The 11,818-nt window shown below is 40.8% G+C and overlaps 1 protein-coding gene across 1 annotated transcript in view; it reads right to left on the bottom strand.

The window, feature by feature from the left end:
* mtor (mechanistic target of rapamycin kinase) overlaps positions 1–11,498 on the bottom strand; it is a 72,656-nt gene extending 61,158 nt beyond the window's left edge. The window contains exons 1-17 of the mRNA XM_019863058.1: positions 11,340–11,498; positions 10,824–10,966; positions 10,542–10,650; positions 9,944–10,176; positions 8,992–9,192; positions 8,778–8,912; positions 7,408–7,683; positions 6,933–7,041; positions 5,739–5,922; positions 4,837–4,965; positions 4,208–4,452; positions 3,625–3,834; positions 3,343–3,548; positions 2,621–2,743; positions 2,408–2,491; positions 1,695–1,787; positions 1,228–1,362 (exon numbers count right to left, since the gene is read on the bottom strand). Of these exons, the coding sequence (XP_019718617.1) occupies positions 1,228–1,362; positions 1,695–1,787; positions 2,408–2,491; positions 2,621–2,743; positions 3,343–3,548; positions 3,625–3,834; positions 4,208–4,452; positions 4,837–4,965; positions 5,739–5,922; positions 6,933–7,041; positions 7,408–7,683; positions 8,778–8,912; positions 8,992–9,192; positions 9,944–10,176; positions 10,542–10,650; positions 10,824–10,952 (2,601 nt within the window). The 5' untranslated portion in view covers positions 10,953–10,966; positions 11,340–11,498. The remainder of the gene's footprint in view (positions 1–1,227; positions 1,363–1,694; positions 1,788–2,407; positions 2,492–2,620; positions 2,744–3,342; positions 3,549–3,624; positions 3,835–4,207; positions 4,453–4,836; positions 4,966–5,738; positions 5,923–6,932; positions 7,042–7,407; positions 7,684–8,777; positions 8,913–8,991; positions 9,193–9,943; positions 10,177–10,541; positions 10,651–10,823; positions 10,967–11,339) is intronic.
* Positions 11,499–11,818: the final 320 nt, after the last annotated feature.

Genomic DNA, 11,818 nt, shown 5'->3' with positions numbered 1-11,818 from the left:
ATATATATATACACACACACACACACACACACGCACGCACGCACGCACGCACGCACGCACGCACGCACGCACGCACGCACAATAGAGAGACTACCGTCATCGATTGAATGTTGAAATGTTGAATGCTGAATGTATAAAGAGTGTTGTTTGAAGGAGGGAATAATTTGTTTTTAAAAATTTGCTACTTCGATGACATCTCCACTATGAAAAACACTAACTCCGAGCTATTTGGACTCATGTTAAGACAATTTTAAAGAATTAGGTTATTTTTACTCCAAAATGTGTCCGGGTAGTTTGGAATAATGCAAACCAGAAGCTCTGATGGCTCCGAATTATTCTACCGGATATTATGTAACATGTTGTTGTGCACATAGTCCATAAAATGTACGTCATGACAAAGAAAATAAAATATCAGAAGAATTGGGTTCTTTCCATACATACTAAATTTGTTGGGATTAAGGTATATTAATGAAGGGCTTTTAATTGTATTTTCAAAAACAATTTTCTCAAAAACATGTCTCGGTAGGGTACTTTAAATCAGTATTAGTCCATCACTTCAGCCCAGATTTACATGAAACGTGCATCATTATATTCTTTAACTTCTGCTCTTTCCCCACACACAAAAAAAAGCCTCATTTTGTCTCAGAACATCACATATACATTGAATCATATGAACATAAATAACTGCTAGACGCATTCAACAAGTCAGAACCAGATAAAACGTTTGTGTAAAACAACTATAAATATATAAATAGTTTTGTATTCAACAAATATTTTAAAGGGTATTAATTTACCAGTCATTGTCCCCCCCCAGAAGCACATGTATTGCCAATGTAATATAAATATAAATATATAAATAGTTTTGTATTCAACAAATATTTTAAAGGGCATTAATTTACCAGTCATTGTCCCCCCTGAAGCACATGTATTGCCAATGTAAGGACCCGCCTTCCCTGAGTCTCTCATTACATAACAGGTAGGGAAACAAACAATTACCAATTACATCACTGCGCAAAAGTTTCAGGTCTCTATGGAAAAGTAAGGAAGTATCTTGGAGTGTTTGTATTCATGTGATGATGACTCATTGGTCAAAATCAAAACAGACAAGTCTTCATTTATTTAGCATATGTGAACTGCTCGGCCTCATTACGTGTCACTGAACTCCTGAAGGATGCTCATGCTGCTACTAAGGAAAGCGTGAGAAACACAAGAGGCACTCGTGCATACTTCTCTCCTGATGCCCTGATTCTGCTCTGTCTTCAGGAAATTGAGCAGCACCTCGAGAAGGGAAGGGTATTTTCGGTAGGGCTCCACCACATAACCTGTGCTGGCCACCTGTTGGCCTAAAGTCCAAAGCGCCACCTGGTGGAAATTCAGATGCAGATTTAATAAATGTGTTGATCAGTTTTTAATTCTATAAATACTAACTCAATATTTTAACTTCAGCACACATTTATTTTTTCCCCACAAAAAAACTGCTGTTGTTTGCTTACTATAAGAGGAACATAATGACAATACCAAGTTCATACCTGTCGCTTGGAGCGCCACCTGGTGGAAATTCAGATGCAGATTTAATAAATGTGTTTGTATTGATCAGTTTTTAATTCTATAAATACTAACTCGATGTTTTAACTTCAGCACACATTTTTTTTGCTTACTATAAGAGGAACATAATGACAATACCAAGTTCATACCTGTCGCTTGGCTAATGACGACGAGTCCTGCAGCATGTCCATGATAATAGGAAAAAGCTCATCCATCCACTTCCTCATCTCCAGACCGCTCACCTAGACAAGAGATCATCGGGGATACATCACATTTATTTCCCTTTGGTGTCCTCTCAAATTATTTTGGAAGAATTGCTTTTGCTAATTGGGCTGCATACATTTTCCTCATTTGACACTTCCTTCCTTTGGACAAATCAATCTTACAGTATGTTCCAAGTGTTTGCATTAAATACCCAAAATAAAGCAGCTGAAATATACTGTTTGTGTATTCTACAGCACAGACTTCCAAAGATAAACTTTTGTCTTGTACAATTATACTAGAATACATGCATATAGTCAACTCTTGTCTTATTATTTCATAAAGCTGGCAAGTTAAAGTTTTCATTTTATGGTCACCCTTTTTTTTTTCAGCTTGGTTTGGTAAAGCAGCTGAAATATACTGTTTGTGTATTCTACAGCACAGACTTCCAAAGATAAACTTTTGTCTTGTACAATTACAGTAGAATACATGCATATAGTCAACTCTTATCTTACTATTTCATACTGCTGGCAAGTTAAAGTTTTCATTTTATGGTCATACTCTTTTTTTTTTTTCAGCGTGGTTTGACTCCAGTTAGCTCCTTCTGCTGCCTACTTTGAAGTCTTGTACATGACTTGGACAAGAGTGCCTCAAGCCTTACCTGAGCCAACTCGCCAATGGTGGCTAGGACACTGATAACCACTCCAGGATTGGGGTCTGGGTCTTTCAGTTTGAGGATTAGAGCCTGAAGAAGGCAGAGGGGATTTTTAGTGACAAAGATGATATAATGAGGTATTCCAACAATTATCTGTTCCAGAAGTCTGGTTAATTTTAAAGCCATATGCACCTTCATAATGGCAAATTTGAGTTATACCTTGAGAATGGGCTCCATGTAGGGCCGTATGAGGCGGGGGGCGTTAGACACCAGATGACCGAGCATACGGGCACTTTGCTCTTTGTTTCTGCCAACCCCACTGTGCTCCAGCTCTGTTAAAATCTGAAGCAAAATCAACAAATGAAGCATACTTCATTTTTTAAACATTAAACATCAGTGTAGAACAACATATGCTTGTGAAAGATTCTATAAAAATGAAAATTGGTGATGAATGAACATTTTTTCAGAGAAGTTTATATTTCAGGACATTTTTATGGAGTAACATTTTCTCCTCCTCCTAAGTATATGGGTCCCCGTGCTTCATCTCTGTATATTACATTGGTGGCAGGATTATACCAGTATTTATTTTATTTTTTTTTATCGAATTTGTTATTTTTGCACTGCGGTGGCAGGATTATACCAGTATTTATTTTATTTTTTTATCGCATTTGTTATTTTTGCACTCCACTTCTGTGGTTTACACTTTCTTGCACTTAAGATACTGTACTTAAATTTCCTCCTTGCAGTATTTGATAGATTTGTATTTACTGCCCTCTATAGGTGTTCAACAGGCACAGCAAGTGAGGAACATTAATGAGGTTGATATGCATGACATTTCAGAATATTTGTAATACTGAAAGATTATGAGAGGAATCCCTTTTCTTTAATTCAGTGCCAATCTCTTAGCATTCACAAAACTTTTTGGGCTCAACGTCTCCAACCTGAATGAGCATCTTGCGTAAGAAGGGCATGACAAAAGCCGGGTTCATGCTGCTGAGTCGTCCGATTGTACAGATAGCCAATTCTCTGATCTCAAACACTTCATCATTCAGAGCCACAAAGAGCGCTTGCAGGTTTTCCGCCTGGGCAAGGTGGGCATCAAAGCGCTCGTCCAGAGACGCCAGCACACAATACCGTATGTCTGGATCTGAAGAAGGATGGTGACAGATGAGATTGAATGTTTCGATCATGGTCATCCTCAGTGGAAGACTGTCAGAAGTTACCTGGATCTGTAATGCCAACCACGAGAAGTTTACTCAGCACATCTGCAACAACCTGTACCGCCGTCTGGCTCACAACGTGGCCGCTGATGGGGTGTATGGAGGGAGTGAGGAGACGGGAGCAGGTGCGAGCTGCCTCCATTCGGATCTCTTTGTGCTCACTGTTTAAGAAGTGGTCGGCACAGTGTCGCACAAACTGAGTGAGGGAGTGTCCTGATGAAAAATCACAGTGCGAGCTGTATTCATCCAAACAGCGTGCTTTTAAAAAAAATAGCAACTGCATTTCAGTGCCCTGAGAAATGAATGACCTGGAATATTCACAAGCATTTTCTCTCGACTCGAGAGTGCAACATAAAATGTGGAAAAATGCAAATGCTGTGACTACTTTCTGTGGAATCACTGTATAAACACTGCGGCTTGACAGTGATGTTTGCCAAGATGTTTAATTATCAATTGCAATAACTTGACCTTCATGGACCGCGTCAAACTTTTCATCCACATTGGGTACGGTCTTCTCTCTGCAGTTCTCAAAATGTAGCCAAGACTCCACCAACCAGTTTAACTGTGTCAATGTCTTGGCTCTTACCTTCAAACTCAAAGCTTCCTAGAGTGCGCAGCGCGAGTGTGATGCTGCCAACATCACTGGCCTCTGGGATGTTGGTAAGGCTTGGCGACGCAAGTTGGTGAGCCAAGCCTTTGGGCATGCCTGGGTGGCGTAACGGCTTGTGCATCAAAACCAGTGAGAGCATCTTCAGAAGCCCATCCTGTATGTCCTTTTTCAACTGCGGGATCTGACGACTCAGATCATACAACACCGCCGTCAGGGCAGGACTGGACAAATAGAGGACAAGTTCAAGTTATTGGATAAAACCTACAGCTGTGACATTTTGATGAACTGAAGAAAAAGAATAATTTGTGAATTTTCTTGGCACACAACACAACAAACAAAGCACAAGGTCTTTGGTCTGGCTATTGGAAAATTAAAAAAGTCAAGTGACTGCCTAAATTATGCATATACTGAAGACTATCAATGTTGCCAAAGCTGCGCTTTGTGAAAAAAAAACTTCATACCTTTGAGAGCATTTGTTGGGTTTTTTTTAAAGCACTTTATTCAAAATTCAACAACTGAAAAACTTAAAATTCAACAATTTCAAGCATCCAGAACACATGTAGCTATATACTGTATACACAATAACAGATTGCAGTGTGTAATACCTGAGGCCCACAGCCAGCATGGGCTCCAACAGCTCCTTGATGTCTGGCTGGATGCTTGGACCCATAGCTCTGGAAAGCATGCTGATACATGTGAACACAGTGGCGTCCACCTGGATGGACTTCTGTCTCCTGCACATGACAGATGGGAAAGGGAAATCATTGATCCTTTAAGTCCCCCAACATGACCGAATACAAACAACAACAACGACATCAAATTATTACTGAAAGCAGGAGTGCCCAACTAGTCGATCACGGTCAACTGGATAATCGTGAAATGCACCCAATTCGACCACGGTGAGTGTAGGTGAGAGAGGGGGGGAAAAGGTTTTGGGGTGTGTGTGCATGTTAATATTCTTACATATTTTTTTTGTTTGTGTACACTACAACCTGTACAACCTATAAATCTCAAGTCCACAAAAAAGTATGAAAAAAAGTAGGGCATCTAACCTATGGTATATATTTGTGTGCGTGTTCTCATTCAAAGCTTGTTTGTTTGATCCGCAACGCAACAATGGCAAGAATGCAAATCTAGAGCGGCATTTTAAAATGGTGCATGCGAGCCGTGACAGGGATGTTTCTGCAAAAATGGCTTTATGCACTCCAAAAGTGCATCCAGCCTCCGCTTCCCAGTGTCAGTTCTCCCAATGAAGGCACGCAGTGATTTTCTGACTTTGTAAGCCAAATCAGAACATACCATAATATGTCACTAAACTACCTCGACACAGTACTAAAGTCAAAATTTCAGTAAATATTTGCAGGAAAATGAACATTCCTATGCCACGAATATAAAACAACTGACAAGAGTTTTTCAGCGCTGCAAAAACTAGGTCACTGCACAACTTTGGTAACGGCGAAAGGTCATATGCTAGGAACAATATTAATTGAAGACCCCCTTTACTGACTTATGAGCGAAGTCCTTGGGTGGTAGAGCCGCCTTTATAATCTCCAGAATCTTGGAAAGATACGGCTGTATTTCAGATCGGACTGCCACCACCAGTAAGCCCAGAGCTTGAAAGGCTGCTGTTCGCTCCTTCTCCTTTTTTAGACTGCCCAGTAGGTAGCCCATCGTGTCGGACAGATATTGGTCTGTAATGCACATGTAAATATTACATTATAAAACCTGTGTGTGGGCTCAAACACTAAGAAGTCATGAGAAAACAGTGAGGCAAAATTAAGTTGCAACTTGCTGTCTATCAGCAAGGTTACTGCACTGACAGAGAGAAATCATTCAAAACACATAAATAAATAAAATAAAATTTGCGCCCAAGTACTGACAGAGAGAAATCATTCAAAACACATAAATAAAATAAAATTTGCGCCCAAGTGTTTAAAAATGGTTTCTTTAGTGCTTATCCTACTCCGTATACTATCCCAGCTGAATTTGGGCAAGGGATGGCAAATACTCAGCCAATGGCATAAACAGTATCAAACTCATACCTGTGGACAATTTATAGAGTTTCAATTAACGTAAACAGTTTTCCCACCGCCCATTAACAGAAATTGATGGCATTGCGAATATCACTTTGCCAAACCTAGAAAACAGGTAAACTAGGAAGTTCCCAATGCGAGTTAAGGCCTCTTTGATGCCAATTTCTATTGACAGAAAACGTGTCGATTGATCTGATTCATTCTTATTCCACAAATATTAATCTGAATATTGTGCTCAGACGAGTGGGGGCACATACAACATATTATTTAACACATCTTTTCTTTTTCATTTCCACTTTTAAGTGAAATAAGATGATCTTTCACACCACATTAAGGTGCAATGGCAGACTTAACATGCGTATTTCTGGCCGGAATACCCTGAGAATACTAATGCAAGCACAGGGAGAAAGGGGAAACTCCACTGGAGAAATGTGAGGCAAACATACGAATCTATGAGGTCATCGTACTAATTACAGTATAGCATGTTGCCCACTACAGGTAAACCAAAGTAAACTTGGGTCATAATATTACAAGGACATTCATTATATCATAGCCATTCCTTCTCTGAGGTTTTGACAGAAAATAGTGCAAACTACCCAGATGGTTAAATTGTTTATTTTTGTACTTATTTACATTTTTTTTTAAATTTAAATATGAATTCAACCCACCAGTAAAAGTATGCGGCTGGAAGGCACCAAGCCGTGGCAGCAGATTTAGCGTAGTCATCTGGATGAGGGGATTTTTACTAGTTCTGTATTTGAGCACCCATCGACACACCTGGGGGGAAAAACAAACAATGGCAGATTATATTCACAATTTAAAATTGAAAGATCATCCTCCTTACGAAACAATTGTGAAAATCCATGCAACTGTGAACCACCCTGAGATCAATTCAAATTAAAGTGTCAGCTGTCTTTTGGAAGAGAGCTGATTTCAGAACTTTATCCCCATTGAACAAAGAAATTTGATTTTTGGCCGATGTTGAGCTCTCAGGCTCTGTTGAAATAAGAAATGTGAGTAAGACACAATACATGTATAATGGTGGCAGATTACTTTAAATCCATTTACGGTATACGTATACAATTTCAGCGTGGCAACAACAACAAGAGCAAAATATGAAAGAAAAAAAATGGTGAAACTAACCTGATCAAAACGCTCTTCCATGAGCTCACGGCAGTATCTGCTCTCCACCAGTGAGCTCTTAGCGGGTACCGGTGTAGCTCCAAAACTGAGGAAGCCCTGCGGCGTGTTGTATCCCAGCAAGCCCAGGAGAGCATTGGACTGTTGTGGCTGCACCGACTGGAAGCTGGTGAAAGGAGTGATGTGGCGGGGCTTTGTTCCGAAGCCCATGAGCTCCTTGCAGTACTTATCGTGCACCAGCTGCTGCTGCGTTATCTCCTCCATTTCCTCACGCATGCGCTGATGAATGATTATAGTCAGTATCCGTATGTGGTAGCCGATAAAATCAAATTACAACAAACCCTTGGAATCAAAAGTCCTATTATGAAACATCACTTGCAATCACTAAACTGCAGTAAACTTACTGAGAGAGTGCCTCACCTCTCCTTCCATGCTGCTGATACGAACCAGCTCATTCAAGATGAGAAGCGCACCGTGGAACCTGTCGTCCCGATTCATGCCTTTCTCTTTAGCCAGGGTTTCGTCAAAGCCCTTCTCTGCCTCGTCAAAGGTTTGCTGTCACATACAAGAAATCATTAGCTTTACAACACTTCCATTAAAAGATGATTTGAGTGGATACGATGATCGCCCATACTTTGTACCACTGTGGTTTCTGCATTTCTTTTGTCTCCCTCTGCGTGGTGAGAATGAGACAGGCCCGCAGTGCAGACACAGCACCCTCTCGGATGGCCTGCTTGGGGTCCCAAACGGCGTAGAAGATGTTGTCAAAGAAGGGCTGCACTTGCTGAAAGAAGAAGGTTGGTGCACTCACAGCCAGTTCCCTCAGCACCAATACCTGAAATAGAAGACAGAAAATATTTTCATGCCATCATCACTTTTTTAATCCTCTCTCTCTCTCTACAGTGTATGTAAATACAACAGTGTTGCACCATTCATCTTCAAATACACAACAACATCAAGTGCACTGCAATGCTCACTTGAATGGATCCACCTCAAAAAATAAAATAAAAATCATATTCAACTTTATCTTTTAACCTATCACATCTATCTTTTCTTAGTGAACCTGAAAAATCTTCACCAAAAAAACACAATTGAAAACAACAACAATCCCCAATACAGACGCTCCCCAGGTAACGAACGAGATACGTTCCGAAGGATCGTTTGAGCTCCTTGCAGTACTTATCGTGCACCAGCTGCTGCTGCGTTATCTCCTCCATTTCCTCACGCATGCGCTGATGAATGATTATAGTCAGTATCCGTATGTGGTAGCCGATAAAATCAAATTACAACAAACCCTTGGAATCAAAAGTCCTATTATGAAACATCACTTGCAATCACTAAACTGCAGTAAACTTACTGAGAGAGTGCCTCACCTCTCCTTCCATGCTGCTGATACGAACCAGCTCATTCAAGATGAGAAGCGCACCGTGGAACCTGTCGTCCCGATTCATGCCTTTCTCTTTAGCCAGGGTTTCGTCAAAGCCCTTCTCTGCCTCGTCAAAGGTTTGCTGTCACATACAAGAAATCATTAGCTTTACAACACTTCCATTAAAAGATGATTTGAGTGGATACGATGATCGCCCATACTTTGTACCACTGTGGTTTCTGCATTTCTTTTGTCTCCCTCTGCGTGGTGAGAATGAGACAGGCCCGCAGTGCAGACACAGCACCCTCTCGGATGGCCTGCTTGGGGTCCCAAACGGCGTAGAAGATGTTGTCAAAGAAGGGCTGCACTTGCTGAAAGAAGAAGGTTGGTGCACTCACAGCCAGTTCCCTCAGCACCAATACCTGAAATAGAAGACAGAAAATATTTTCATGCCATCATCATTTTTTTAATCCTCTCTCTCTCTCTACAGTGTATGTAAATACAACAGTGTTGCACCATTCATCTTCAAATACGCAACAACATCAAGTGCACTGCAATGCTCACTTGAATGGATCCACCTCAAAAAATAAAATAAAAATCATATTCAACTTTATCTTTTAACCTATCACATCTATCTTTTCTTAGTGAACCTGAAAAATCTTCACCAAAAAAACACAATTGAAAACAACAACAATCCCCAATACAGACGCTCCCCAGGTAACGAACGAGATACGTTCCGAAGGATCGTTCGCTGGCTGAATTCGTACCTAAGTTGCTTCAGTGCTATATTTTGTATGCAATGTATGTTTAAGGCTTATATAAGTATGTTTAAGGCTTATATAAGTGTAATAAAATGAAGTTTAACATACTTTTGGAAGATGTACTCGAAGGCTTAAGGAGATGATGGAGGGGGAGAGAGTTCCGTCTCGAACTTCTTCATGGGGACAAGCGTTTCCTCCTCCTCCCCCTCCTCTCACAGCGCCTCACGTCGGTATTAGCGGCGGAAAGAAGTACTACAGTACTCGGAAAAAGGCGCGCAATACAAAATGTGACTGACAGCATCTCTGTCCGAGAACATTTTTCGACATACCTGTACCCGCAAAAATGTTCGTATGTACCGTTGTTCGCAACACGAAAGTTCGTAAAGCGGGGAGCGCCTGTATTGCCACTCACTGCAGCATGGCGTCTGCCTTCATTCCTGTCTGCTCCCAGCCACTCCAGCGCCCTCTTCACTTCAAACTCGACATATTCAGCTGTGAATGTGTCCCCTGCCATAGACAAGTGACCCATGGCTTTGGAAGCCATTTCCATCACCACTGGGTCACTGGAAGGTAGCAGGTTGCGCAGGTAATTGGCGAAGCGGCTGATCCTGGTGGCATTGCCTCCCTCAACTCCAATCAGACTGACTGTGGGGGAAAAAAAAATTGCTAGAGATAAAGTATTCCATAAAACACAACAAGCAGATGGGGAGTAATGTACTCTGGCAAGGTATCCATTTTCCTCATATAGTCAAAAGGGATGTTTGTTTATTCCGATTCACATTGTCTTTTGTTGGTCACTCAACATCATGGTCTGTGCGTATGAGTGTGACATCATGGACTTGATCTGTTCACATTAGAAGTAATGTTACCGAGTACATAAAAAAATTTGAATTGGGCGTAGCACTATTGGAGCATAAGCCATTTAAAAAAAAGGGGGGTGGGGGACCATACAGCATGACATATTTATTTGTGGAGGGGGGGGGGTGGACACAGCATAACTAAACGTTTACCTATTGCAAGAATCCCTCCTTTCTTCTCATTCACATCAGAGCTGGACACCAGCTCAAATATGTGGTGATTTAACTCATCATAGAATGTGGTAGCTTCATCTTGACTTAACTGTTGAAGACAAACAGAAACCAGTGTTTCCACAAACCATCACAAAACGCATAAATCAGCAACACAAACCCACTGTCAATAAATACATTCATATTAAGGACAAAATTAAACCAGCTGCAAGCCAAAACTAAGTCAATGTGGAGTTGGAGTCCCCGGTTTACAGGTATACTTACCTCTCTCAACTCTGTTGTCACATAGTGCTGCAGATCCTTGGCAGATTTGGCTCTGGTGTCTTCATTTCGACTCTTGAGCCCACTGACAAACTGCTGCAGCACAGTGGCTGTGCCTGACATGATCACCATTTCGATTGCCCGATCTCCATTTAAAAAAATAATCAAAAACGACATATATTCTGTGTTATAATTAGTTTAAAGTTGACTTGACAAGCAAGAATATTGAGTTTGATTGATTGCTTCACGGGTGCGTTACTCGACAGTACAGTAGATAGCTTCGTCTCTGGATTGTGGCTTGTGGTTAATAAATTTATCGTGACCGTAAAATGGAGTGGACGTAATCTCGAAAAATTATACACTCTTTGGCACATAGTAGATCTGAGATTAATGAATACCAATAGGTAAATAGCGATAGTTGTTTGTGTTTAGCTAACGTCAGCTATAGCGCTAACGTGAAGCAATCATACTCAATGTCGCAGACCTTTAAGATACATAATCACATGTAAATTGACTTACGTATTTACAGGCGCATAACCTATAAATTACTCGACTCTTGCAGAAAATCCTTCATGATACAACACTCAGGCTGCAGCTGGGTGTAAGTTTAGCTAGCTATTTTTTAGCCGGAGCCGGAGCTGACGTCCTGCAGGGTTCTTACGGGGGCTTAACGAGAATAGATGTTGCGCGTATCTTGCGCAGGCTACGCAATGCAGACTTTACCACTAAAAGATCAAAGATGCGCAATCGTAATCTGAATGCATTGATTTCTGATTTTTTAAAAATTCGAGATGAATAAACAGTAGAAATATTATAGCAATGGTGAAGCCTCGCACTTAGTAGCATGCTGATAGTTTTATTAAATTACGTGTTGCTCGTGATTTAGTGTGTCATGAGTGTGTACTTGATGTCTTCAGCATGACGTCTTTGATCCACTGGTGAAAAGGAAACTTTAATTCGCTCCTCTTTCATCTACAACTGCTTCAAACAACAAGGTG

This window comes from Hippocampus comes, unplaced genomic scaffold (assembly GCF_001891065.2).
Source record: "Hippocampus comes isolate QL1 unplaced genomic scaffold, H_comes_QL1_v1.1 scaffold1, whole genome shotgun sequence".
Classification (NCBI taxonomy): Eukaryota; Metazoa; Chordata; class Actinopteri; order Syngnathiformes; family Syngnathidae; genus Hippocampus; species Hippocampus comes.
Note: the sequence above shows the minus strand (reverse complement) of the source record. Positions and strands in the feature narration are given on the sequence as shown.